This window comes from Daphnia pulicaria, chromosome 4 (assembly GCF_021234035.1).
Source record: "Daphnia pulicaria isolate SC F1-1A chromosome 4, SC_F0-13Bv2, whole genome shotgun sequence".
Lineage (NCBI taxonomy): Eukaryota > Metazoa > Arthropoda > Branchiopoda > Diplostraca > Daphniidae > Daphnia > Daphnia pulicaria.
In genome coordinates this window covers 11575335-11603304 of record NC_060916.1, presented here as the reverse complement: position 1 = coordinate 11603304, position 27970 = coordinate 11575335, and the positions used below count along the sequence as shown (strand labels likewise).

The following is a 27970-nucleotide window of genomic DNA, read 5'->3' as shown; positions in this document are numbered from 1 at the left end:
CGTATGGAATTGCAATTACCTTATACCGCAAATGAACGTGAATTAATTATGGGGATAAATTGCACGAGTTGTATTCGATAAAAGGCTGGCATAAATGAATAATAAGAAAATAACAATTAATGTGATTGAGTGAATTTATCAAATGTTTTGAGTGAATCGGTAATATCTTCTTCCAAGAGAAAACCGGTAAAATGATTATAGCCGCTGTTACATAATTTAAATCCTGGACTCATGTTTCCTATTTGCCACCAGATTTGGTCACCCGGTTGCAAATTGAGTGTCGATTGCAAGGTAAATGGTTCCCATTGGCCAACATTTGAGGTGTCATCAGGAGAACTACCACCGATTCGATTGCCGTTCAGCATGATATGAATGTCACCAAAAAATCTAGCTGAAGATGCAAAAATAAACCCAAGTCCGGATGCCGAGAAAAAATATTTGCCCTTTCGTGGCGCCGTGAATTTTCCCGTTTGTAAATCCATGGCTCCTCCCACGTTTAGTCGTCCAGTGTCAAATGTTATAGGAACATTTGATTCATTAAAATATGAGTTAAATATCTGAACGTAAAAGTAAGTGGGCGATGATTTGACATCTTCAAACCCGATCCAAGTCTGGAAACCTAATAATTAGTGACATTTATCCGTAAACATGAGTTTAAGAATTGAATGAAATTTGAATTTGCATACCAGAGTCGCTAGGTAACTTGGTAAAGTCACAGTAAACACTTTCGACCATTGATGTTCCCACGACGGAATATAATCCGCTCAAGGTGTGTCCCATCCGCCATAGATCTTGACATGAACTTGGCATTCCACTGACGGCCACTTGTCCGGTACATTCGAATCGGCCCAGTGTATGGACACCGGACGAAGTTTCCAATTGCGTTCGGCCAAAGTTCAGTCGAGTGATGGGAAGAACATTTTTGTCCGTGATTGTACCTGTAGAAACCATCAAATGAAATGAAGAAAATGAAATAGATTTCAGTACCTGAATAACGGCTGCTTACCATCATCGGTTAACTGCACTGGAGCGGCGGAGTCGCAGTTACATTTGGTGGAAGGATCGACGCAATTTCCATCCAATCCGCACTGGCACGTATGGACGTCCGTGTTGCCACCCGTCCAGAAAAATTTCGAATTTCCATTTCTGTCGTTCCACCAGGAGTAGGTTATATCATTGAAAACTAACGGCGCGAAATTACAATCGTACTAAATCCAATAATTCCACCAATCAAATAAAAATTGGTTAAATAATCGGTGTTGATTTTTGCTTGTAAAATAATTAGCGTTATACTCTAATTGACTGGTGACATTCGGCGGAGAGTTCGGCCAATGCTGACATTTGTCTACTTGTGGCATTGTAATTAACTGCCCTGGAATAACATCCGGGGTCGGCGCAATGTCCAACATCCATCGACGACTCACTGTCGTGCGCAATGGCAGTCGATCCTGACGGCCAAATGACATGCAATTCAATCAATTTGTTATTATTATCTCCTTTATGAAAGTCTCTAGTTACCTGATGCCATGTCGCAGTGGACGTAAATCGGGTCATCGCCGACTCCTTGGCCGTCAGGATCGATCCAGTACATTCCGGAACTAGTGGAAGGATCAGCCGCCCTAATTTCCCGACAAGTTCTGAGTATGGCGCTCCTTCCCGCTAATTGGCGGCTTGTTTCCCGTTCGTTTCGCAGTTCCAGTCGACTTACTTTTTCGGCCAGAATTTCCTGTTGCCGATCCTTCAGCTCAAGCAGCGCCTTTAATCGAGCGTCTTCCATTTCCAGCCGGGAAACTTTCACCTCCATGGATTCCTTAAATTGCATCTATATTTTGTCAATAACATTTTTTTATTTATTCTCTTTCTTCTTAAAAAAAAACATTTAGATTTCTTACGTAATTTTCCCTTAATTCTCGTAATTGTTCCTCCAACGGAAGATCGGCTCCGACCGAATAATTGGCCCACAATAGCAAAAATAGAAAACAAAAACCAAATTGACGAGCCATTTTAAACAACAGGTAAACCATTAAACTGGTTTCTACGTGACTTTCCCCACAAACACATTCGGTTTTTATACCAAAAGTTTCGTTTGCGATATCTATTGATTGTTTATCCATAACAAGCGGGGAATCCCGACAGTGAGTCATTAATAAAATATTTCCGCATCGATCCTTATCGGTTGTTTGTCTCTCGCTCTTATTATAAGGATCTATCTTATTTGTGGAGTGATGAAAGTATTAGATAAATCAATTAGCGGCGTCATTCGATCTGGAAAAACCAAGCGCATATCGTTCACAATAGTCCGCCAAATTGCGCCATAGGTGCTGTGTTGCGCAATACGTCCTTTTGTCGACTCCAAAAGGGCCATCACACAATATTAAAGACGACGCTTCATTTAATTCATTATATCTCGGCGATGGCGTATTATATTTGTGCGCACTAACAGATTCCATCGTCACCCCAAGCAATAAATTCTGTTTGCATTGAAATCGATTTGATTAGGCCTATATCGAGCCCTCTGCAAATATACAAAGTATTATATAACGCGCAAGGCCTTTTTCCCCGCGTGAATTGGATAATTCTTTAGAAAATCTGAACAACAATTTTTTCCAAAAATAATTATTTTCCGCTGGTACCTATACGTCGTCGTACGATCTCCTGTTTTCAATGTTTGAAATCTAATCACCGGCCGTGTCTATTACATCGGCCACGTAATCGACGTGCGTAATCCCGTCGGTGCTGCTGACGGATAAATCTCTCTCCCGCCGTGAGCTGACATCGAGTCTCCACCTCTCAATCGTGAAATATAAAAGCAGTTGAAACTCACAGTCGTCTGCCACGGCCTCCTCTTCGTTATAATGGCTCGGTCTGTGTGTGTGTATAATTAATTCGCGTGTGCATCAACCACGGTAATGAGGTTCTCGAATTTCAAATCGCCCGCCAATGATTTAGCCGCCCCTACACACAAAACATCTAGGCTAAAACTTCTAGTCTGCCTAGCACACGCACATGCAAGGATAGGTCGTGAGTAGACGATCCTTAATGAGGATTTTCCCCTTGCCTACCGCCGACCTTAGTTATAATTAACATGAGAATTTAAACTTGTTTGGTCGGGAAAAAAGAAGATTACACACAAAACTTTAAATTGTTTATCCCCAGGTCTGCCGTTTGTTAACAAACACGGACATCAAGGCCATTGGGCGAATCGATAATCAGATTTACCTTTGTTACAATTCGCCTTTTTTAAAATTCAATCAAATCGATCGATTTAGTCGATTTGCTGGCGCAAACTGGGTCACCTGCAACTGAATAAACTGAATTTTTCAAGGATTGCGTCTTTGATTGTTGACAAAACTGCTCAATCATCTCTCTCCTATCCCGGCCAATCCTGGCCAATCCCGGCCCAATTGTTTGGTAAGAAAATTTGAAAATAAAAAGAAGAAAATTTATTTCGGAATGAAATGGTGGGCAGCCCGGAAAATGGCCAGCAATTTTAAAAACAACTTTTGGGTCGTCGATGTGCGCACTCTGCCGCAAACCGATCGATAATAACGAGATAAAGATTTATCAGCAAGTAAATAAAGTTCAAAATACATTTTGTCGACCTTGGAACCTATCGGGAAAAATAAATAAAATCAAAATAGAATATTCAATTATATCCAATTTATTCTCCAAAGCTGGAATTATTCGGTACAGATAGATATTATATATTCCGGTCAAGGTAATAAATAAATACAAATTGCAACTTACATTTATTTAGATGCGATGGGATGTAAAGGTAATTTTATTCCCAATCATTGGACGCGGGTACTATACTAGTACATCTATAATATATGTGCATTGAAGCGGACTCAGCAAGTTCGTACATGTTTGTGAATAAGACGGGCGAGAGAGAGCGAGAGCGGGCCGGCAGACAATCGAGACGACGCTGGCCGGGCGCTGGACGCGCTTCGTCAGTACAAATCCTAATGGGATTGTTCGGAACGTGAGGCGGAAGCGTCAGGCCAATTTGTTTGTGTGCCGAGGCTGGAACGGGCCCCGTATTATAAAATCGACGTGCGGATCTTCAATAACTCGATGACTCGGCACTCTGGCTATACATGCTGCAACAAACGAACGAACGAGTTCCCAGGAAATACAAATAAAAAATAAGAAAAACACAAAATCCAAACTAACGTCTTATTTTCTCTCTCGCTATATAGTCCAGTCATATTAGGCTGTCCGAGTTATATAGAGATGTACTAATTCTTTATACTATGTAGTAGTATTACATCAATCAATTTTGATTGTTGACTGGAATTATTTAGACCATTTCGTTATAAGGGGTATGGCTGAGTTCTAGCTGGATCAAAAGTGCCGCTCGGTGAATCCAACGGACTGTGTAACTTTTGGCTGGAGGAGCTACTGAAATCAGAAACCCTTATAGTTATATACTCGTGTTTTTTTTAAAAATGGAAATGTATAATGTCAGACGACGACGACGGAATTATTAACGGGTCTATTGTTCCACCGTGGAGCAGACGACTAGGCATTGGAAAATAATTATGCGCTGCACCCTTATATCTCTATTTCCCTACCCCGCCTCGTTATCTTGATTTTATTTTTTTTATTTTTTTATTGACGTCGTTGTCTACTTTTTAAATATATTAACTGGGATACATAGCCGTCTGGTTTGTTCTTCCCCTGAGGGCCATTAATGAACCAGAACCCTTCTAGTCGAGTAATAATTTAATCATTTTGGGTCCGGCTGTAAAATTATTTACGAATTAATGTTTGTCCTTGACTTTTTTTTTCAGTTTTCTATCGACAGTCGACTAAATGTTGCAGTGAAACGAAACAAAACTGTTTTACATATTTTATTTTCATACGCAAAAAGAAATGGGTAGGAAACTAGGAATAATTAATTTGTCGCTCTTTTGCAGCTTATCGATGAAACTATTTATTTTATTAATCGTTAATTTCAAATTTTCAATCGATTTCAAATTTCAATAAATGTGGATTATTTTTGGAAAGAACGAGAAAAATATATCCGGCAACGTCGACTTGAAAATTCTGTCTGCTACAACGGCATGCTTCTCTAGTCGGCGAATATTCTTATGTCTCCTTAGTAGTTTTGCTTGTTTATTTCAGAATCGGAAAGCGTTCAAGATCAAATCAAATTAAAACAAAAAAATGGGTGAAGTTCAGACGGTGGGACACAGTGAAGTTTTTCACAAATTATCTGGTAAGTTTGAGAGGAATGCAAACGACTTTTTCGTGTGGAAGTACCTCGGTCATCTTTTCCCGGCATGTCTCATCTGTTAACAAAAGAATTTTGAAATGTTCATGTATCCTTAAAGTTTGTCTAAATCCTAAAACTTGATACTATGAGAGGGTCAACAATCTGATCCCCTGTTAAACAAGGGTTGAATGAAAGTTCTCGACATACCAGAAATGTTAATTGCATTCCTGTTGGAAAAAGAGATTACTGGGCAGTGAATATAATCGTCAATCCTTCCTTTCGCTTCCAGGTACATGTCACACAGATGTCGAGCCAGTTGGACGATGGTTCAGGGCCTGGTGGTACCACCACCAACGTAATGGGGCCCTCTCAGGTGAGGGACTGTCTGTGGCAGAGTCCGGCAGTCAATCTGATGAAGAAGTGGAGTGCTCCACTGTTGAAATTGAAGACGACGTGGAATACCTCAGAAGCCTGGACCCCAAAGAGTGGAAAGTGAGTTTGATGCCTTTACAAAAATTCTCCTCGGTTTCACTTTTTATTTTTCTCATTACTGAAATCCACGCCACTCGTTGTTTGCCGTTAGGATCAAGATCACTACGCAGTACTCGGACTCAAAAAAGTTCGGATTATCGCCACAGAAGACGACATCAAACGAGCGTGTAAGTGATGAATGGCCACCTAGCATGTGAGACGACGTCGCTTAACAAATGATGCATCATTGTCCTTGCCAGCAGCAGCAGCAGTTCCTTTTTCTCTCCTTTTTTATTATAAATTCAATGCATTTTCTCTCTCTCTCCTGCCGCCCAAACAGACAGGCAGAAAGTTTTACGACACCACCCCGACAAGCGGAAAGCAGCTGGAGAGGAGGTTCGAGCTGATGACGACTATTTCACATGCATAACGAAAGCTTACGAAACGCTGAGTGTGGCCTCGAAGAGGCGGGCCTACGACTCGGTCGATTCAGAGTTTGACGACGATGTTCCATCGAGCAATGCGGCAAACAAATCTCGTTTCTTTGAGGTATACACTCCATTTATCACTCGTGAAAAGACGTTGATTCATTCACGAAAAAAGAAGACTTTGACTAATAGCCCCACCCCCCTCTCCTGGGCTTTGATGGATAATTTGATTATTTTATTTTGATATTCCGCAGGTCTTTAGTTCGGTGATAGCGGCCAACGCTCGCTGGTCGGTGAGGAGCAACGTTCCGTTGTTGGGCGACGTGAATTCATCTCGGGATCACGTCGAGAACTTTTACGATTTCTGGTACAATTTCGAATCGTGGCGGGAATTCTCGTACCTCGACGAAGAGGAGAAAGACAAAGGCCAAGAGTGAGTCGTCTTCTATAAAAGATGGAAGAGTAAAAGAAGAGAAATGTATTGATTTGTTGTTTTTCGCCGCAGCCGGGAAGAGCGCCGATGGATCGAGAAGCAGAACAAGGCGGAAAGAGCCCGTAGGAAAAAGGAAGAGATGAGTCGGCTGCGATCGTTGGTGGATGCGGCTTACGCCTGCGACCCTCGCATCCTCCGTTTCAAAGAGGAAGACAAACAAAAGAAGTTGGACGACAAGAAAGCCAAGCAGGATGCGGTGCGAGCTCGCAAAGAGGAAGAGGAACGGGTATGTGAGAGCGTACATATAATGTCAGCAGCGTGGAGATGATGACATGATGTGTGTGTGTGTGTGTGTGTGTGTGTGTGTGTATTAATGCCCCCCACCCGTTTCATTAAGTACTTGAGAGGGCCGGGAAAGTTTTTTCAAGGGAGAAAATCTTTTTTTTCTTCCGGAGTAAATCGGATTACTCCGGAAGGAAAAAAAGAGAAAAGAAAGAAAAAGGGTTGGGTTGGCCTTATGTTTTTGCTGGCTCTGCTAGCTTTTGATTGATTTCGTGTCGCCATTTATCCGCCGATCGCATTGGCTCCCCTTTATTGGCAATCAATCCAGCCCTCTATTCTCTTTTTGTCCGTTGAAAATCATCACTTTTCTTCTTCTTCTTCCATCGCGGAAGAAGGAAAAAATGTGGATGAGATTGAGCATTTGCTGCTGCTCAACTGGGCCAGGCCAACAAGAGAGAACGAGATCTTAATCGGAGGGTTCTCCCTATTTTTAACGAGTCCCTCTTTTTTCTCTCTTTTCATTCTTCTTTTTATTCTCGGTTGGTCCGCCTTTTGTGTTGTTGCGCGCAGAAACGACGGGAAGAGGAGGAGAACAAGTTGAGGATCAAGCGCCAAGCGGAAGAGGCTGCCCGTGCCCGGCAGAATGCGGCCAAGCGCGAGAAGGAGAATGCCAAGCGGGCGTTAAAACGCGAGCGCGAGCAGTTGCACAAGTACGGCAAGCAATTCAATTATTTCACCGGTGTTGCTCCTCCAACAGCATCAGCCGCTAGCCCGACCACTACTGCCCAGGATGAAGCGGAACTCGTCAAGCGCATGGCGGATCTCGATCGACTCTGCGAGCTCCTCACCATCGACGAGTGAGAAAATTTTCTTACCGGTCCAATCCGCCCATCCGTCGGTTGTGTGTGTGTGTGGTTTTGATTTTTGTTTATTTTCCGCCAGGTTGGATAAACTCAACAAGAAGATGGCCGTCCTGTCGCTCGATTGCGTCGACCAGGGACGGACGCTATTTGACGAGGCGGTCGACGAATTGAATCGCCGCATTGACGAAGAGAAACAGCAACATTTAGGAGGCGGATTAGCTCCTGGATCTGCTGCTTCCAACAGCGGCGGAGGCAACAGCGGAAGCGGTGGAAGCAGTAAGAAGAAAGGTGGTTCCAACCAGTGGAGCCCCGAGGAGTTGAATTTGCTAATCAAGGCTGTCAATCTCTTCCCGGCCGGCACCAATCAGCGCTGGGAAGTGGTGGCCAACTTTATCAACCAACATCACGGCGGCAATCGTGCGGCCAAGGAAGTTTTGGCCCAGGCCAAGGAGCTCCAGTCTGGCGACTTTTCACGTTCGGCTCTCAAGGAAGCGGCCAATAAAGCGGCTTACAACAAATTCGAAAAAGAGTCCAAGGCCGGCCCGGCCGCCAGCGAGGAATCGATCCCGTCGGAACGCTACGAAAGTGAGTGTCCCGTTTTTCCTTCTTGTTGTTGTAGGGGTCGGTCACGTTATAAACGGATCCGTCATGTTCACCGATTTGATTCTTGCTATTTTCCTGTGCCCAGCTCCTGCCGAGCAATTGGGAATCAATTTGACTCCGTGGACGGCCGATGAGCAGCGCTTGTTGGAGCAGGCATTGAAAACTTATCCGGCATCGTTGTCTGATCGCTGGGAAAGGATCGCCGAGGCTATTCCCAATCGATCCAAGAAAGAGTGCATGAAGCGCTACAAGGTATTGTTTGTTTTTTAGTCCGTCTCTTTTTTATTCGTGTCAAATGAAATTTTCCCCCCAATTATTTCACGACGAAATTTTTTTCAGGAATTGGTGGAATTGGTTCGCGCCAAAAAATCGGCCCAGGCTGCCGTCGCGCCGCCCAAGAAGTGATAGGCCACACCCCTTTCTTAGAAGAAGACGTCTCAATCGATTCTTAATCTTTTCTTTTTTTTTTTTTTTTAAAGGTGAAATAATCGCCATGATAATTCAAATCAATAAAAAAAATTACACGTCGGAATTTTTCCACACCCCAGAAAAAGGGGTTTGATTGAGTAGGGGGGAGTGGGGGAAGGTTATCGTGGTACATGTGTGTGTCCTCGACTATTATGTTCTATGTGTGTGTGTGTCTTGATGATTTTTCTTGAACGTTCTTCTCTATTTCGTTCGACTCTCTCTCCCGGGCGTCTTTTGTGTTCCCTTTCTTTTTTGTTTGAACGGCGGTCGTGAACGCGGGAGAAGGAGGGGAGAGAGAGTCTTTTCACAATGTACGTTGGAGGGTGTGGCACGTCATCTTTTATTTGCCATGGCAAGAGGGAGGGGCGTCGGTCGTCTAGTGGACGGAGGGAAATCTCTGAACGAAAAAACAAGTCAGGGGGAACAACCTCTGGCTGCTCTTATTTATTATTGAAGTTAGACACGCAATTTGTAGTTGTTTTTTAGTCTATGTGTGTGTGTCCTGGCCTTTTTGAATTGTTAATCGTCACCACGACAACTTGGTCTGTGCGGTGGGGGTAGCGACTAGCCTATTTAATAAAGTCGACTGGCCAACAGGAATGAAAACGTGTTGGCGACTAATGGACGAAATGTTGTTGCTCCAGAAAGCACTTTAAAAAGAGTCGTCTACTCGTGTCAGTACCTCATGTCGTTCATCAAACATTTCGACACTTTCAAAATTCCCGCCATTTTTATTTTTATTTTAAAAGCGGATCAGATGATTTTTCAAAAGTTTTAGAAGAAAAAAAAAGAGAAATGCGCGAAGTTGGAAAAGAGTTTGTTGTTGGGGGTTGTTGAGGCTGTCGTGGAGACGAGCGAGCGCCAGGCATTTGATGTTGAGGGGTTGCCCCGGGGATACATATACACACACACACACTTGGTTAAGTCTTTCAAGTTCTTCTTCTTTTATTATCATTTTCAAAAGCTTTAGTCTGGATGCGATACTTGATGTTGTACGTACCTACATCTCGTACGTTGTGAGCTGCTGGACATTTTGGAATTCACTCAAATCTAATCAAAGCTCGAGTCAATTACACGGCGGCGGGATATCTTTTTTATTTTTGTGTTGAATATGTCAAGTCAATTATTAAGGGGCCTACTTTATACACAAGATGATGAAAGATCTTGCGTCCAACCCAGAACAGGTCCAGTGTCCGGCCCATTAAATAGCTCAGATGACAGATGAGTCTCTCGAGCAGCAGCAGCAGCTCTATACACACGTCAAGGATGTTATTATATGAAGTGCGCCGACAGCTGTATAATATTTATGTGCTCCGGGGGTGGGGTGAGGGGACGATATAATACTACAACTTCATTAAATCAAAAAAGAGAAAATGGAGTAGTATTGCACACACCACTTGCTTTGAGTCGCGAGTGTCAAAAAATCTTCAAGCGCCACGCCCTTCTTCTTTTTTTTTAAAATAACAAAGTTTTAAAATAAAAATCATCAGACAGAAAAAATAAACTTTTCGGGTTTTTTGAATCCGGAATCCGTATAAATCGCCGGAAGTTTGGTGTCAAATTCGTGTTGAAAACTTTTTTTTTTCCATCCGCTGGATGGATTTTGATCAAATATATTTTTTCCGGTTTTTATTATAAATGGAAGAAAAGAAGAGGGAGTTGGATAAAAGTTAAAAAGGCCGGAGCTGTGTGCCGAGTTTAGTCAGAAAATCGAACTGTGACACAACGCAGCGTATCCACTTTGACATTATAAAGTTTAAAAAAAACTTCAAAACTTTTCCTTTTTTTTTCCTTTCGTGATTGTTAGGAGCGTCGAGTATTTCCACATCAGGATCTCTATAATATTCCTTTTGTTCTCCTCATTTGCATACATGTCGCCATTTAAAAGGTGCACAGTCAATTTCACTAATTCAATTCCAATTAGATTATATAATATGAAATCAACAATGCTAAAATAAATATACATACACGGCAGGAGGAGTTTGTGTAACTCTAGCATCGTGATTATATTGTAATACGAAAGGAGGGTACCAACTTATATTACACACACATATCTCCCGTCTACACGTGTCGTATAGCCTGCGTATAGCTCTTAACGTCTAAACTCTCCTTCGGAGCAGAGCAGAGAGAGTCGAACAAAGTTTTGAGAATAACTATATAACCCCGGCCAGCAGTCTCAGCAGAGTTGGCAGCCCAGCTCGACACACACATACACATAGTTTCCATTTCTGTGCATACATCTTTTCTTCCATTGTATATAGACGTAATATAATGTAGTGTGTATGTAGCTAGGCTATACATTCGAAACTAGATATATTGTATTGCAGCCCGTGTTGTGTGTGCAGACATGTCTATATGTAAAGGAATGAGCAGATTACATCATTATAGAGCCACTCCATGTTAAGGCCTATTGGCAATTTCCAACATATAAATATGAGACATGTCTGCTCTTGTTAAATTGACAATCTGCCAGTATTATAGGAGTCTGAGCGATTTGAATATATTACATAAAGGCTGTATGGCTGTATATGTGTATTTCTGATCTCTGCGTGTGTGTGGGCGTCAGATCTTTCTCTGGCAGCACGTGCTGTGCATTTGAGATTTCTATAGTTGAGCCGGGACAAGCGAAAACCGCATTCCATTTCTACTATAATACGCGCCCGGGTCTATTATATATACAACGCAGAGGTAAATCATCCGAAAGGAAAAGAAAAGAGCGACGTGATTTCGTGAATTTATTAACTCTCGACAACCGAATATGTGTAAGAATAGATTCCATCATTTTTCCTTCTTTTTCGATGAAATATTCAATTTCCAATTACACGTGAACAATCTATGTAAAAGGTCGGCGGTCTTCCATTTCTATTTATGATCGATTTAATGCATGAAAACAGAAAAAAGAATCACCTTTTAATTATTAATGTCGAGTTATTATTCCACTTTTGGCTTACCATGGAGTGTTCTGGACGTTTTCGGTCTTTTTGAAGTAATACACTTATAATTTTTACTTTTGTCTTGATTGTGTTAGCAGAGCTCAGTGTAATTTGATGAGACGAACTATTATAGATACTAAATATAATCCTGGATCGGTTCGTTTTTGAGCGGATTGGATTTAGGGGGGATGGAGTTCGATTTTTAATCAATTCTAATCGATATCTTAGAAATTGACTAATTAGAAAATGAGTGTCGTCTGCTTTCATTATTTGCGAGTTGTGTGGACAAAGAGACGATGGCTGCACGAAAAATAAAAGGAAAAGAAATGAAATTTACAAAAATGTGGTCGTCCTGTGGAATCTGGTGTCTCCATGCTCTCCACTCCATGATGTTTGGGAGGTAATTAATTACCTTATTAAAACTAAAGAATACAAATGAAATTATTATGGCAGCTTACATGTAGAAGAGTTAAACCTCTGGTTGTGTAAACCCCAAATTTTTGAAATGTTATTAGTTCATGATGATGTAAGCCCCTTGTCAATGCATAGCAGTTTGTACTCTGCAACCTTTCCCTTTGTGCAGATTTGTAGCCTGGGCCAGCCATCATAACTACAACATTTGCAAGTTTTGCTTGTGCTGGACATCAGCAACAATCTCAACAAATCATCGCTTGGGTAATGATTTTTCGTTACTTTTATTATATTTTAATGATGCATGACTTGCACCAATGCAGAGTATTACATGCAATCATTAAATTTCTCTGTTTATTAACAATTATATATACCCACAGTCTCATATTCTCAACTTTTCCTTGTTGTTTCTGTCAATATTTTTCGTAACCCAATTTTTCGTTTTTTGATTTAGTTAAACAGCATTCCTTTGGACTGGAGAAACTACCAACGTCGTTCGAGTTTACCAATCTCTTTCCTTCCTCTGTCTTTAATTATTCTCGTGTACGTCATGTGAGTGTGGGATCGGGACTGTGGGTGTATACACGAGAACCCCATTTTCCCGCCTGCTGGGATTTAACTTTTCACCGGATGGATGGAGCAGTTTGAGATGCCTGTCCGTTTTTTCCCCAAACTCAAAGGTAGGACAGATGCATTTCTATTCTTCCTTTTTGACTATTGGATCGAGTTGATAAATAAATCGTTTCTCAGTAGGCGACGATTATTGAGCTAGGCGGTTGACTGCTGTGGAACTGTTCTCTATCGTGACGTTGACTCTCAGTCAGAGTTCATTAAATAATTCATTGGCAGTAACGACTGCAGATCAGGTCCCCCGCTATTGTGTCTACTACCACCCAACAAATCGAATTCGAAAGATATTTGATCGTCAAACACTACGAAGCCAAAAAGTGCAACTAGAAAATCGTGTGACCTTCCGACCAGCACCTCCTCCTCCTCCTCCTCCGTATAGAGTTGTCCACCACCCCCGAAAATTTTGTTAGCAAAGATCTGGTGGCCCTCCAACAGCATTTTCATCGATTGAGTCGAGGCATCACCAACGAAAAAGAAGATTCGTGAGCCAAGAGAGACTCGTCATCATCCCACACTGGGTGGAAAAAGAGGAGAGGGGTGGGGTGGGGTTATAGGAAATCTCTCTCCCCCCTTTTCCATCCATCGCTTCCAGTTTTCTTCTTCTTCTTTCTTCGATCTATAAAGAACGAACGTGATTTCGACTGCTTTTTATTCATAGCCTCAACTCTGCTCGACGTCCATCCTCACAGATGTATACATACCGGCCCAGGGTGGTTGGGTAACTCTACATCTAAAAATATAACGAAGAAAATTACACATTTACCAAATTTTTTGGGGGTGACATTTCTGCCGGAAAAAAGAAGAAACCCATCGATGGCATGGGCCGGCCAAAAGAATAAAAAAAAAGAACTGAATTATTGGGGATATCAAATGGAGCGAAGAAAAAGAAGAAAAAAGAGAACGAACGAACGAACCAAAGACTTTTTTTTATAGAGAGTCAGCGCATCTTTCTTCTTCTTCCTTTCTGCTGCTGCGCAATATAACCGGGCGACGTGAGAGCAAGCGCGGGCAACCCCCCTCCGGCCACTGGGCCAGTCACGGCCAGAGCCAAAGAGATGTCTGAGCGTGTCTCTGTGTGTGTCTAGTTTCTCGATAGATATTAGCCCAGTGCGTGAGTGTCCCTTCCGATGAGTTTGGGGGCTCATCCGACGACGCTCGGATCGACGCTCTTCGCATCTCTCCCGCCCGCTCGCCCGTCCCGCCGTTTATTAGATAACCGCTTCCCTACCCTGAACGAGGCTCCTGAGACTCCTGCCTACTCTACTACACCACTTTGAGAATTTGACGCTGCTGCAGTTTAGGTGAGTGTAACTTTGAAATCATTTCCGGCCTTAGATAGTTAAATCATTTTATTTGTATCAGGAGAATGAACGCGGTATAGTGTTATAAATCTTCTTAATGATGTGCAAGAATGTTTTCTCTTTTAGAAACAAAAAACCATAATTGATGGATCTTTTAGTGTCGCCCGGCGACACATCTAGATCTCTCTATAGCTGGCTGGCCGTCCACCCAGTTCTGTTAATGAGAAAGCTTTGCGGGGGGCTAGTGTGTGTGTGTGTGTGTTATATACAACGCCCTCTCTAGCGCATCAGCTAAAGATGGATCCTATATAATAATGTTAAGGAGCGCCTACAACATTCACGGATGGGTGGACGATTTTTTTTTAAATTATCCTACGGGGTTTTGTATTATTATTATTATTTAAACTGGTGTAGTTGTAGTGGAGATGTAGTAGGCTGAATCTATTTGATTGCTTTTGATTGACGTCTAGTAGTTATATTCGGGTGTGATTGGCTCCTATTATGAATGCGTCGAGTTTGACTTGCGTGACGTTCACTAGATTCAAAAGCCTCGTCATAATGGGCTCCTTGATCGTAAATGGGGAGGGGGCTGTCAAAAGATTATTTCATCACAGTCTATAGCTTGGCGTATATATGTAGGAAATGCTTTTCCTGGCTGACTGGGCTCCTTGAATATTATTTGTGTGTGTGTGTGTGGTTGCTGCAGAGAGATAATCGATCCGCAAACAAACGGAAGAAGAAAAGTTTGGCTCCTTAAAAAAGAAAAGGGCCGATGGATGGATAGAACTGCACATACAACACACAGAGAGAACAGCTCCTGGTTCATATATGTATAATCAAAAAGTCAAATAACGCAATCACAGCGCAATCCAACCTCTGTGCTGTGTCTGTGCTGCGATGCTCCTCAAATCCTCCCCGGGGGCTGTTGTTGTTTTCGCCCGAGTGCCGCAGGGTTTTGTTGTTTTTCTGATCCAAAGTCATTTGAAAATACGCGCCGACTTTGCGATTTAGAAATACAAACATTTTGGTCCTTTCTTCTTCTTCTTCTTCCCATCGCTCCTTTTTGGAATAGGATTCAAGGAGCCGTTTATTTTATTTTATTTATTGACGCCCGAAGGGGTTGAATAGTCTACTCAAAAAGAGACGGACTTGACAACAACAACAACATCAATAGCAGACACAACTCCTTGGCTCCTGGCGGCTCTGAATCATTTAAGGAGGGCCAAAGTCAGGAGCTATATAACATGTACGGCTCCTAGCATCTCTCCTCCTTTGCTGGAGAATAGCTTAAAGGTTGTCTATCCAACCCATTGATGAATGCATGTGCGGCTCTGCCCAGCTCCTATATAGGAGCTCCACTATCCGAATTGCTGTGTGTCTGCAATATGTATATACATATACAACATCAGAGAAGAGGAAGAAGCTAGAAGGAGCTAGGAGCTAGACAGAATAGATATGTGTGCTCCTTCCTCTTTCTATATCGATTGATAGCCGATGCCCTTTGTTCTCTTCTTTCTTCAAATAAAAAATTCTTCCGCCACCCACAACCACCCACACCCACCCACCTCCTTTTTTTTATAAATATTCAATCATTCACGCGGGAATTTCAAAAAAATGATTATTCAAATTTTTTTTTATTCAGTGGAAATGGAGCCCTCCGGCAGCAGTGGGACGACAACTGGCCAGTGATTAGTGAAAGTGCGTGAATGTGTCAATTCCGGCAGAATGATGAAACCGGAACAAGTGTCGTTGCGTTCTGTGATAACAACCAGCAGCCTGGAACAACAACAGCAACAACAACTGGATGTTGACGCCATTGCAGAGGTGAATTTATCGTGGAGGTGCCGGGAATTGATGGCGAGGCTGGCCAGCAGCATCGATTCTACTTCGTTACTATTAGTGGACAATATCAACGATCAGTCCTCCGCCGCCGGCCCGTCGTCCGGCTTAATAACACGAGCCCGTTCCTTGGGGCATTGCCGCAGGTGATGATCTATCGCCAACAAGCGCCCTCCAGAAATTCCAATTAACTGCCGGCCCGCATAACAAAAACACACCCCACACACCTCGTTTGTTTGTTTGTTTATTGTCAGCCCAGCAGCAGGACGGACGGACGGAATATCATAATTTTCACTCAGGGGCGTTGACCGTTAGATAGAAAACGAATATAAACAAATGATTAACAGTGCGACACCTGTGAAATTCAGTTTCAAACGCCCTGGACAATCAAAGTGAGCCGGACCACCAGTCGAGTTTGAGTGGCCGCCGGATCCAGTCGGGAGTCGCGGGAAAAATGGTGTCCAACAGGAATTATCGCCATCGTCGGATGATGATGGATCAGCCGTGTCCAGCCGTGCCGGACGGACGTCAATTCATGTGGTTCATCGTTTGGACGTTCCTGTGGCTGGCCGTCCTTCAGGTCGTTGGCCAGCAACAGCCCATGCTGTCGACCATTGGCTCGTCACCTTCCAACTCGCCGGGGGCATCGATCCAGTTGCCCGGCGACATCATCCTGGGCGGATTGTTTCCCGTCCACGTCAAGGGCGAAAAGACGCCGTGCGGGTCGGCCGTCTACAACCGAGGCATCCAGCGGCTGGAGGCGATGCTCTTCGCCGTGGACAAGATCAACCGTGAGGGCCGGCTCCTGCCCGGCATCCGGCTGGGTGTCAACGTCGTCGACACTTGCTCCCGCGACACTTACGCCCTGAACCGATCGCTGGAATTCATCAGGGCGTCACTCAACGCCATGGATCATTCGTCCAGTAGTTTCAGTTCCGGCGGTGCTAGTGCTGGTGGCAATCAGTTTGTTAGTTCGGCTTCCTTCCAGTGCCGTGACGGATCGACGCCCAGGGACCGGAGGCCGCCCAGTCAGCAGAGCAAAGGATTCGGTCCCGTTTTCGGCGTCGTCGGCGGCTCCTACAGTTCCGTCTCCATCCAAGTGGCCAATCTCTTGAGACTCTTCCGCATTCCGCAAATCTCGCCCGCCTCCACGGCCAAAGTACTCAGCGACAAGTCCAGATTCGAATTCTTCGCCCGGACAGGTTTGAATTTGAATATTTTTAAGTTTTTTAAAATTTGGCGCGAAACAAAAATTTGAAAATTTGAAATTTTTGTCATTTTGTTTTTTGGCGCGAAAAATTTTTTAATTCAAATTGTTTCAAATGTTTCAGTTCCGCCGGATGATTATCAGGCCATTACGTTGGTGGATCTGGTGGAGCGATTCAACTGGACTTACATCTCGACGGTGGCCAGCGAAGGCTCTTACGGCGAGTCGGGCATCGAAGTGTTTCACCGGGAGGCCGGCGCCCGCAACATTTGCATCGCCGTGGCCGAACGCGTTTCCTCGACGGCCGACGAGCGGGTCTTTGACGGAATCATCCGCAACCTCTACCGCAAACCATTCGCCCGGGCCATCGTCCTCTTCACCCGGGCAGACGACGCCAGGTTAGTTCGTCGTCCACCATTCCACCATTTCGATCTGGGCAAAAACAAAATATAGGAGCCACGCCCTAGGAAGTAATTGAAAAATAGGAGCGCGCCAGGTTTAATTTGTTTGTTCCCCCAGGATCGCACATATTATTTAATATGTCGGTTGTCTAATATTTCGATCGATATCACCGCCACCAAATTGCCCAGCTCTCCCAACACCCACAGCTGATGGGAGGGGTGTGCATTTCGAGCCGCAGATGTCCGTCTGGTTATATAAGCTTCTTTTCTAGACGATAACAAGTCGGGCCAGCAGCTAGCACCCGCCCGTTTCCCCCGTAAATAGACGCTGACAAACAACCAACTTGTAATTCACAGGAAACTAACTTTGACAGGATTTAAATCGAAATCAATTTTCTTGTTGATTGGAACTTGTTGCGCGTACAACAGCAGCAGCCCAGCCTATTATTAGAATCTCTCGCCCGTCGTGTTGTGTGAGCTGCATGTTATAAAATAGACGTCATCATCTCTCTATTAGATATCCCTCCCGCCCGTCCGTCCGTCTGTCTGTATATCAACCCATCAAACATCTCTCGACAGAAAACGTTGTATTTATATTTATAATATGAAAAATCTCGATTTACTTTAGTAAAAAAAGGAATGAAAGGCGATGACGCCATAGTGGAGTTTCAAGCAACAAAAGAGACGCGTGATGTGTTTGAATGGGCCGCCAGATTGCTGGAAACAACTCGACAAAAAGGGAAGGAAAAAAAACCTTTCGAGAAATTTATTATCAAGTGCTCCTGGGGGTTTCTTTTTCTATGCGTGACGCGCCAAGGAGCTGCAGCCCAGCAGACCACAGGATCTATTTTTGTAAAGGATTTCAAATCGATTTCTTTCAGTAGTTTTCTTTATAGCAAAAGGAGGATCGCCGATAAATAAAAATGAAGAAACGTCAACGGGATCGATTGTTTTTTTGTTTAGCTGCTCGTTTGTTATTTGGCAAAAAAAGATGAACGAGATTCCCTTTCTCAAACGTACATAATATGTCGTACACACAAAGTTGGGTGTGTCGAACAAAAGTGTGCTGACTCTTGTCTTGTGTGTGTAGACGTAAACATTTTCTTTTTTTGAGATTCAAATCAGATTGAATATCAGGAGCCCGCCTCATTATCATACGATTAGAATTTATTGACTATTTATTTTATTTAAACTTGAAATCCGGCAACTGTCAAATTGATCGCAACATTTTGACGTCTCAATGTTTCGATCCGATTCTATAGTGGATTATTATTATTTAGACGTGTACTAGTCGGTGGGGTGGGGGGGGGGGGAGTTTATCGATCAAGCCGAGTTGAGCTCTCTACACACTATTTGTCAATTTGAAGTCTAGATCGCTAAATAAAAGAGTTAACCAATCGCATACATGTGAAACCCCCCTTGAAAACTTTGGCCAAATTCTATCGACTATTAAATGGCCCCCCAATAAATGCAGATATCTCGTGTGTCGGCTGGTACAGACTTTGTCGGGTTGAGTTCTGAGTTGACGTTTTTCTTAGTTGAGAATATCGAAACAATTCAAACCCTTATTGACTGGCACCCATTTTTGTTCGAAAAAGTTAGACGATGCGCCAAACGCAAGTTGCAGCGAAAACACGTGAGTCGGTCAAATTCACAAGTTCGTTTGACTAATAGTATAGAATCGTGTTTTTTGAAGGGATGAAATACGAGTGCAAATGGATCTAGAAGAAAGTCTTGTTTCGCTATTTATAAGAAAGATTGAATCCATTTGTCATTTATTTTTTGAAGAAAAGTTGTTGGATGTTTTCTCACAGCTCATGCACTTTGGGGTATGTTAAGTGCTGGGTGTAAGTGGTCTGACAGGCTGACCCAAGATGTAAGTTGTCTGGGAATTTTGAACTAGGAAAAATTAGATCCATTATTAATCTGAATTCTGTCGTGACAGGTGTCCAATTAATGATTCAGTGTGGGTAAGAAATAATTAAGTGGCTGAAATGGCCTAGTGTGAACTGTAAGGCCTGTAACGATGTAGTTATGACAGGGCTGAAAAATTTTAAGTGTTTCAGTTTGTCTATTACTTACATCTTCAACATTAATATGTTATTAAGTTTGCAAGTTCTTACTTTTCCATACTATTTATGTGATGGAATTGATGCCAACCAGGTGTGTATGTTTTCAGCCAAAATGTTCCTTGCACATATTGCAATTTTGATTGTTCATTGTAACCAATTTGATCCTGATCTTGTCACCTTGAGACATAATCAAGGCACTTAATGTCAAAATCAATAACCAAACAAAAAGCCAATTTACCCAGGGGGCAAATTAAGATGTTTTTGGTACATGTCCAATTATTTTTATCAGAAAGCTAAAAATGGGAATACGGTCACGTAGAGAATTAAAGGGATCGTTTCCTTGTAATTGGGCCCCCCCCTCCTTAAAACTGACCCTGAAAACCAGCCCCTCTCCAACCAAAATTAATCCAAGACTAAATGTTTATTCATTTAGAGATGAGCTTAGGCCTACACACATATCTATTCTACAAAAAGGGAAGTTGGAACCTATCTATTCAACCCACAGCTCAGACAAATAGGAGAGCAGCTCATCTTTTTTCCCATCGAATAATCCCCCCCCCCTGTCCAGCCAACTGTCTCTCTCTCGTCTCTCTTTAACCCTGTAAATCGATAACGTAACAATTATATCGATCGATCCATCAACCACCCTTTTAATGTCTTGATTCTTTTGATTCTGTTGATACAGGGGACTTTTAGCTGCTGCCAAACGGCTGTCCATCACTTCGCACTTCATTTGGGTGGCCAGCGACGGCTGGGGACGCCAGCACAAGTTGGTCGAAGGCCTGGAGGACGTGGCCGAAGGGGCCGTCACGGTGGATCTCGAGTCGAAAAGCGTTCCGGGCTTTGACGACTACATGCTGTCGCTGACTCCGCAAAACAACCAGCGCAATCCTTGGTACGGCGACTATTGGCAGGAAGTGCACGGCTGTTTACTACCCCACAATCTCCAGCCGCAGTCGGACTCGTCGGCGGCCAGCAGCGTCGAACAGCAGCAGTCGACGCTCCAGCAGCCGGGCAACATTTCCATCTGTCCGGCCGGATTGCGGCTGACCCATTTGGGCTACGAGCAGGACTCTAAGATCCAGTTTGTCGTCGACGCCGTTTACGCCTTCGCTCACGCCATTTCGGCCCTCCAGCGTGACGTCTGCTCCGGTTACAACACTTCTACTTCTTCTTCGGCTGGATCATCACATCGTCGAGGCCAGCCGCACAACGGAGCCGGACAGCGTCACCATCCGCCCGTTTACGGGGCCTGCCCTCAGCTTTTGAGCTACGACGGAGGCGATTTCTACACCAAATATCTCCTCAACGTTTCCTTCTTGGGTATTATATCTTAACATTAACTAATATGATTTTCTATTAGCTACTATACCAGCCCATTTATCTTCGTTATGATTCCATCCGCTGGATAATGGAGCTGGAGGATGAACATTAACGATGTTTTTAACGGGAATAAGTTTTAGTTTTTCATTTTTAGATAAGAAGAGAAATGAGTGACGGGAGTCGACAAAATGGCCGTCGCCTATTTAGATGTAACTGCATTTATTCGTAGTAGTGCAGATAGACATTTACCCCGTCCCACGGGGGGTGGTTGGAATGGAGATCCATTATGTATAATAGCTGCGTGACGTCTCTCCCGCACGTGCCGCCGGCCCAGAAAAAAAAGAAAGAAATGTCTGCCGGACCGCAGTAGCCTATTACTTATAGACATATATATTGTATATCATTCACAGCGGTGGGTTTATTTTCATTTACTCATGCGAAACAGCAGCAGGTCCATCTCTTTCCTTTCTTTCTATTTTGATTGATATCAAACCGACACACATGCACACTCTGACCGATTGAATTCATCAATCGCAAGTGTGTACGCGTGCTCCTGCAATCAGAGCTGCGCACGAATCACGTCTATATAGGGAAATCGATTACGACTTCAAAAGGTCAAACGTGTGAGACTATTGTTGTGTATTTTTGATTGCGCGCTGTATTTTTGAAAAAATTGTTTTGATAGCGATCCTTAGTAGGCGCAGGCTGGTGGTATCAAAAGATGAAAGATGTTTCAACATTGCTTGATCATCGCCAGGCCCCGATGGCTGTTGCCAATCTAATCGTTTCTCACATGAAACGAACTGGAGCAGAGCTAGTCTGCGCCAATCTGTCTACATCACAAGTCTAGTCTAGTCTCGTAGAAAAGGGGAGGCGGGAAAAGAAATAACATTTAAATATTTGCCTATTGTGACGTGTTTGGATTTTTATTTATTTCCGAGAATGCCAAACAAATGGAAGGAAGGAAGAGGGGGAGTGAGCTGAGTTGCTTTATACATGGCCTATATAATAGCACATACACAACACGTTTCGTAATAATGCAGATATACTTTGCTCCGTATTTTGATGATTTTTCCTACGTGAAATGGAGAGGGGGATCAAAAGAGATATTGTCTGGAAAAATTGGCAACGCCATGTTCTCTCCCCCACTATTTTCTTTTCTTTATTTTATACACACACACACAGAAAATAAGAAGAAAGCCTGGGCTGAGTCTGCATCTTTTTTTTTTAGATGGTTATACAGTATACATGTCGTTATTATTTAATGTAATATTCTCTCTCTCACTATATAGTTGGCGTTGGCAGACACACACACACAATAGCAAACGCAAAACAAGAACATGTTTAATTAAAAGCCAACCAAAGTTTGAGACATGTGTGCTGCTGGCGCTTTCTACATGTACAGATAGATCTATATATTGTGCGAGCAAACTTTGATGGCAGAGCCCCGAAAACTTTGGGAGATTAGTTTCCGATTGTGCATAATAGAGTTTAGGTGGAGAGCAGGCCCAGGTTATACAGTAGAGACATAATATACAGCTATACTATAGCCTTTTTTTTCATTTTATTATTATTATATTTCCCGTCCATCATCATCCGGAGTAGCCTAGTTGTAGTTTTCTACCTTTTTCTTTTTTGAATTATTCACAGTATCGATCAATCAGGTCCCGGCGTTTCTATCGCCACCGCATCCATTTGTCTTTTGCGGCCGTTGTATGCACTTGACAGCTTTCTGGAGAATCTATAATCTTCTTTTTATATTTCCATAGGTGGAAAAGTCACTCAGAAAATAAAGTGGGGCGACGGACGTATTTAAATCGAGGAAATGTGATCGGTTTTAATAGTATATATCTAGTAGGTTCTAGATATACTACACATTTTGAGGGCTGTAAATCTCAAGCTGTTGGGATAAAGCAGACGTGTTCTGACATATCAGCGCTCACACAGCAAAAAGCACTTTACACACTGTGTTATATATATATATATATATTTATATATAAATAAATACGGGAGAGTGCCGTGTTGAGTGCTGTCTTGTCGTATTTTTTGTCCCTATGTCCACGCGACTCTTCTTTTATTCTTTTTTCTCTTATTTTTAGATGTAATGTTATATACACCATGGCCATATAATAGCCGAGACCAGCACCGGGCTCTCTCTAGCTCTAACTCAATGTAACTGGGAGATAGAGTGTATAATTGTATTTATTACACGGCCGGCAAGGCCTGTCTCCTCAATGTGTCTCCTTTAAGGTTCCATTTCTTTTTCAAAATAGATTTTATGGCTGGATCGATACCGGAATTTTTTTATTCTTCCATCAATTTTTCTTATTTTTTTTTAAATCGTTAAAAATTCATTCATTTGATATTCATGTGTAGATCCGGCCGGGAGTGAGGTGAAATTCGATGCCAGGGGCGACGGATTGGCCCGTTACACCATCATGAATTACCGACGACTTCCCAACAGCGCCAACAATGGCTACGACTACAAGGTCTTGAATTCATTCATATTCCAACTTTATCTTGATCTCTATCCGCTTTTATTGTAATAATATGCAAATGATGATGTTTCTGAAAATGACAGGAAGTTGGCAAATGGTACAATGAACTGGAACTGGATCCGGCCGAAGTGATCTGGACCCGCGAGCAATCGGCCATCCCATCCAGCGTGTGTTCTCAGCCCTGCGGCGTCGGCCAAGTCAAAATTACCCAGCAGGTGAATTATTAATTAACACTTTGGAAAATTCGATTTCCCCAGACTCTCTCTCTCTTATCTATTTGCATAATAGAAGAAAGAAAAAAAGAGCTTTGAAACGTTCAAAAAGGGCAGATGGAAATGTCTCTAATAGGGGCGGGGGGAATTCGATTATCAATTCCCTTTTTTATTTTCTTATTCATTTGAAATTCCCGCTCTCTCCTACATTTTATTCCGGGCTTCCATTTTTAGTATTCCGGCAGTTTTACACAGGCTCGAAGAGGCTCGTAAAAGCCGATGTATAATATCATCGCCACTCGAATTATTACATCAATTGATATCCTTGATAATTTCATCAGGAGCGATGGAATAGAAAAAAGTCGATTATAATACAAAGGCCCTTTCATTAAAAAAAAGGAGTGGGGGGGGGGAATAAAATATGTTAATTATTTCCTTCCTTCCTCCGGCCGGTGGAAATTAGTCGCCCGGTGTTCAAAAACGACGAAAAGACATCAAAGATAAATTGGCCTCCGGCACGATATCTATTAACGTCATTTTAAAAAATCTAAAAAATAAGAAAGGAACCAACGGTTATTCCGCTCCTGTGCATTATCGTCTAATAGCTCATCATCATATTCCGGGCTGCTACGGCGAGCGTGATAATGTGCACAACTATTAGCCAAAGTTCCCTCCTCCTCCATTTCTCTTTCATATCTTGGAAAATTAAATAAATAAATCTAGAAAAGTCAACTCTCTCTTTAGATAGCTAGCTAGTTCGATCGCCAGCTCCTTTCATCATTTTGCATCAGCTCCTGGGCGTGATTTATATATATTTATTAGAACGTGATGGTTGGCTCCTTTTTCTCTCTCTCCCCCCCCCCTCTCCTCCTTATTATGTATGCTGTGTGTATACATGAAGGAGGGTGGGTAGGGCAATCAAAAGTCTCCGCAGGCCATCCGTGTGTATAGACGACGGACTTTTGAGATTATTCAGACGGCCGGAAGGCAGCAAAATGGGACGCTCCTGATTTTCGATTGATGAGAAACAGGGCGGAAACGGGGTGGTGGTGGGTTATAGATCCATCCCTACCCCCTAGTCGTCATCAGGATTTTCTATAAGGAAGAAATAGGGGCCCGGATGTTTGTTTAATGATCCTTGCCAATCCCCCGCCATCGATTGCGCAATAGTAGGACCCGCAAAACCTTCCGGCTCTAGGGGTGCTGATGGTATTTTGCATTTGTTTTTTAATTGCTCCTGAATTTATTTAACAAACAGGGGGATACTTGCTGCTGGAGCTGCGACCGGTGCGATCCTTGGGAGTACGTGGAGAACGAGTTCAAGTGCGCCGACTGCGGGCCGGGCAGGTGGCCGTACGACGACAAGCACGGCTGCTTCGACCTGGACATGCAGTACATGAGGTGGGACTCGCTCCTGGCCATCGTGCCCGTCTGCGTCTCGTGCGGCGGAATCCTCCTCACCGTCACCGTCATCTCCATTTTCATCCGGCACAGCGAAACGCCCATCGTCAAGGTATACATCAAATAATAACCATCCAGCCCACTTGGAACTCCCTGAGTCGTCGATCCCATTCAATGAGTCCAGTCAGGATCATGACGCCATCCATTGACAAACAATCCAGGCGCCGGTTGACATATAAAAGCAATCCGGCACTCTCTCTGTACTATGCCCGGCAACATAAAGGTTCTGCTCCTGACTCTGTATATGCTCGCTGATCGGAAATGGGAGCCATCAGGAGCACTTGACGTGGGGTAGTACTCGTCTATAGGAGCTTATTTGCATATAAGGAACTTTAGGTCATTCAAAAGACTACTGACGTGGGTGGTGGGATAGGACTATAGAATAAATGTGAAATTGTATTATTTCTAGAACTGCTGAATTAATTGGGTATTGTATGATGATTAACATTTTTTTAAATTTATGCGGCACTTAATGTTTTTAGGCTTCCGGACGTGAATTGAGCTTCGTGCTGCTGGGCGGCATTTTGCTCTGCTATTTCAACACGTTCACTTTGCTGGCCAAACCGATGGTGGTGACCTGCGCAATCCAGCGGCTCTCGGTCGGCACGGGATTCTCCATCGTCTACGGCGCCCTCTTCACCAAAACCAACCGCATTTCCCGCATCTTCGACTCGGTAATCCAGCCCCCCTTTCAATCAATAAGTTAACACAATTTTAATTGAATTTCAATTTGAATTATCAGGCTTCCCGCTCTGCCAAACGGCCCAGTTTCATCAGCCCGAAATCTCAGATGGTCATCACGTGGTGCATCATTTCATTCCAGGTTTGTATTTTAAAAATATTTCCGCTTGAATTCATTCTAAACATTTAAATAAACGATGTGGCTGAAATGTAAAGATGCTGGGCACGGTCCTGTGGATGTGGATGGAACCGCCGGGTATAAGAGCGGCCTACCCTCAAAGAGACCAAACGATCCTCAAGTGCCGCATGGAGGACTCTTCTTTCCTGCTCAGCCAAGTCTTTAACGTCCTACTCATCGCCGTCTGCACCGTTTACGCCGTCAAGACGCGAAAGATTCCAGAAAATTTCAACGAATCCAAATTCATCGGATTCACCATGTAAAATTGCCACACCAAAATTATTTCTAACCCAATCGCCAAAAAGTTAATTTTATCGATTTAATTTCGACCACCAAAGGTACACGACGTGCATCATCTGGCTGGCCTTTCTGCCCATCTATTTCGGGACGGCAAACACCAACGAGGTTTGTGCTGTGGCTTCATCCAGGCTCGGGCTGCGTGAATTTTTTTATTGAAATTGATTTTTGACTTTTCTGCATGCGCTGCTGTCAGATTCAAATAACGACGATGTGTTTGACGATCAGCCTCAGCGCCACGGTGGCGCTGGTGTGCCTGTACGTGCCCAAAGTGTACATCATCGTTTTCCATCCGGACAAGAACGTCCGCAAACTCACCATGACTGCCACCTACCGGAAAGCGCCCGTCCGACAGGGCACGGCCACCACCCCGACCGCCAACAACAAAAATCATCACCCGGGTAAATATTTGATTTAAAAATTATTTTAAAAAAATTTTTAATTTTAAAACTCATTTGCATAAATAGGCGTGGGATATTGTTGCGACTGCGGGCAGGAATTCTCGACGGGCGGTGAGAAAGGGCGGCCGACGGCGGCGACCCAGCCAGAGTCGTCGTCGTCGCAGCAGCAGCAGCCGTCGTCCAACAATCAGACGGGCAGCAACAACACGGGAGCGGCTCGCATCATAGTGGCTCCTGTGGACCAGGAGAACTCGTCCATGTGCAACGAGTCGGCCGAGGAGACGGACACCAGCAAGAACAACACGCCAATCCCATCAAACCGGAGGCAGCACGTCGTTCACGTCGGACTCTCCTCCGACGGCCTACTGCTGGACGATCACGAGAACGTGACGCTCCTCTGAAACTAAACCCAATTGTTTGTTGACATTAACCAAAAAAATTTAAATTCTTTCTATTATAAATAATAATTACAATAATAATAATAATATGACGTGACTATATTTGAAAAAATGGAAGAAGATTTTTGCTCACTATGTCATGTGCTGCTACTGCTGCTGCCCTCGGTCCCCCCGCTCCTCCTTTTTATTTATGAATTGACCCCACCCCAAATTCACGACTATCCACCACCCCTCACCCCGCCGCCATACAAAATTCACGCGTGGTTGAATCCAATCGGAATACCGCAGACATCCTCTCAATCTCAATCTGTTCTCGCGAGAGAGTCTCTCTAGAGCGGCGATCGATTCGTGTGTGTGTATAGTCAACGATCGATCGCCGGATGGATGGAGGGGATCGACTTTTATTTTAATTTTTTCTCCCGCCCCGACTCCCGCCAATGTACATGTCCAGTTTTTGTTTTAAAAAAAACAAACTTTTTTATTTTATTATTTTATTTTATTCAAAATAATTCCACGTCACGGTCAGCCGATCGATTTGCATATATGAATATAAAAAATTTTTTCAGTTGTGTTTGTAATTTTGAAAACAACAACAAAAATAATGATATCAAATTTGAAATTGGCGCGCAAATTTTCACGCCGTTGAATTCGATCAGTTTTAAACGCGATCGAATTCACATGGAGATGATTTGATGCCACTGCTGCCCCCCTCTCTTTTTGTCATCATAGAAAATATTATATAAATATATTTGACTTGTAGAATGGATGGACAATCGATTGACATGACAACTAAAAAAAAAATGGAATTGTGTACGTACGTAATAATAATAATAATAAACGGCTCCACACATTTTGGCCACGCCCACTCTTTATGGCACTCTTGTGACCGCACTCTATTTTAAAAAGCGGGCGGCTCGTTTATCGAACAATTTTCATCTCAACTGATGGACGGCAATAAAAT

General features: G+C 43.3%; 3 protein-coding genes across 4 annotated transcripts; 2 read left to right on the top strand and 1 right to left on the bottom strand.

Annotated features, from left to right (window-relative positions):
* Window positions 1-57: 57 nt before the first annotated feature.
* On the bottom strand, window positions 58-12116 carry LOC124337006. Its single transcript, XM_046791008.1, has 7 exons — window positions 12112-12116; window positions 1893-2028; window positions 1519-1822; window positions 1294-1448; window positions 1007-1208; window positions 687-938; window positions 58-619 (listed from the first exon to the last, which is right to left on the bottom strand). The coding sequence occupies exons 2-7, from the start codon at window positions 2022-2024 to the stop codon at window positions 117-119; spliced, it is 1548 nt and encodes a 515-aa protein (XP_046646964.1). The 5' UTR covers window positions 2025-2028; window positions 12112-12116; the 3' UTR covers window positions 58-116.
* Window positions 5038-8826, top strand: LOC124336949 (dnaJ homolog subfamily C member 2-like). The gene is made up of 10 exons (XM_046790914.1): window positions 5038-5221; window positions 5508-5710; window positions 5802-5877; window positions 6030-6238; window positions 6372-6550; window positions 6623-6836; window positions 7403-7689; window positions 7775-8280; window positions 8384-8550; window positions 8638-8826. The coding sequence occupies exons 1-10, from the start codon at window positions 5170-5172 to the stop codon at window positions 8701-8703; spliced, it is 1959 nt and encodes a 652-aa protein (XP_046646870.1). The 5' UTR covers window positions 5038-5169; the 3' UTR covers window positions 8704-8826.
* Window positions 11973-27970, top strand: LOC124336883 (metabotropic glutamate receptor-like). 2 transcript variants are annotated; one of them, XM_046790776.1, is made up of 15 exons: window positions 11973-12099; window positions 12283-12374; window positions 12565-12790; window positions 15684-17082; window positions 17212-17485; window positions 20246-20883; window positions 23260-23372; window positions 23465-23596; window positions 24852-25106; window positions 25537-25728; window positions 25797-25877; window positions 25952-26172; window positions 26252-26318; window positions 26407-26611; window positions 26678-27970. In XM_046790776.1, the coding sequence occupies exons 4-15, from the start codon at window positions 16335-16337 to the stop codon at window positions 27010-27012; spliced, it is 3261 nt and encodes a 1086-aa protein (XP_046646732.1). In that variant the 5' UTR covers window positions 11973-12099; window positions 12283-12374; window positions 12565-12790; window positions 15684-16334; the 3' UTR covers window positions 27013-27970. The 2 variants fall into 2 exon arrangements, with proteins under 2 accessions (XP_046646732.1, XP_046646731.1); XM_046790775.1 differs by lacking the exons at window positions 11973-12099; window positions 12283-12374; window positions 12565-12790 and adding an exon at window positions 12873-14041.

Excerpts from the sequence above, each read along its gene's own strand:
- LOC124336949 (XM_046790914.1), top strand. The coding sequence starts at position 5,170 with ATGGGTGAAGTTCAGACGGTGGGACACAGTGAAGTTTTTCACAAATTA. Across the intron at positions 5,878-6,029 it reads AGACGACATCAAACGAGCGT|ACAGGCAGAAAGTTTTACGA; the intron begins GTAAGTGATGAA and ends CCGCCCAAACAG. Across the intron at positions 6,837-7,402 it reads GCAAAGAGGAAGAGGAACGG|AAACGACGGGAAGAGGAGGA; the intron begins GTATGTGAGAGC and ends TGTTGCGCGCAG.
- LOC124337006 (XM_046791008.1), bottom strand. The coding sequence starts at position 2,024 with ATGGTTTACCTGTTGTTTAAAATGGCTCGTCAATTTGGTTTTTGTTTT. Across the intron at positions 1,449-1,518 it reads CCACTGCGACATGGCATCAG|GATCGACTGCCATTGCGCAC; the intron begins GTAACTAGAGAC and ends TTTGGCCGTCAG. Across the intron at positions 939-1,006 it reads AGTGCAGTTAACCGATGATG|GTACAATCACGGACAAAAAT; the intron begins GTAAGCAGCCGT and ends TGGTTTCTACAG.
- LOC124336883 (XM_046790776.1), top strand. The coding sequence starts at position 16,335 with ATGGTGTCCAACAGGAATTATCGCCATCGTCGGATGATGATGGATCAG. Across the intron at positions 20,884-23,259 it reads CCTCAACGTTTCCTTCTTGG|ATCCGGCCGGGAGTGAGGTG; the intron begins GTATTATATCTT and ends ATTCATGTGTAG. Across the intron at positions 26,173-26,251 it reads AAATTCATCGGATTCACCAT|GTACACGACGTGCATCATCT; the intron begins GTAAAATTGCCA and ends CGACCACCAAAG.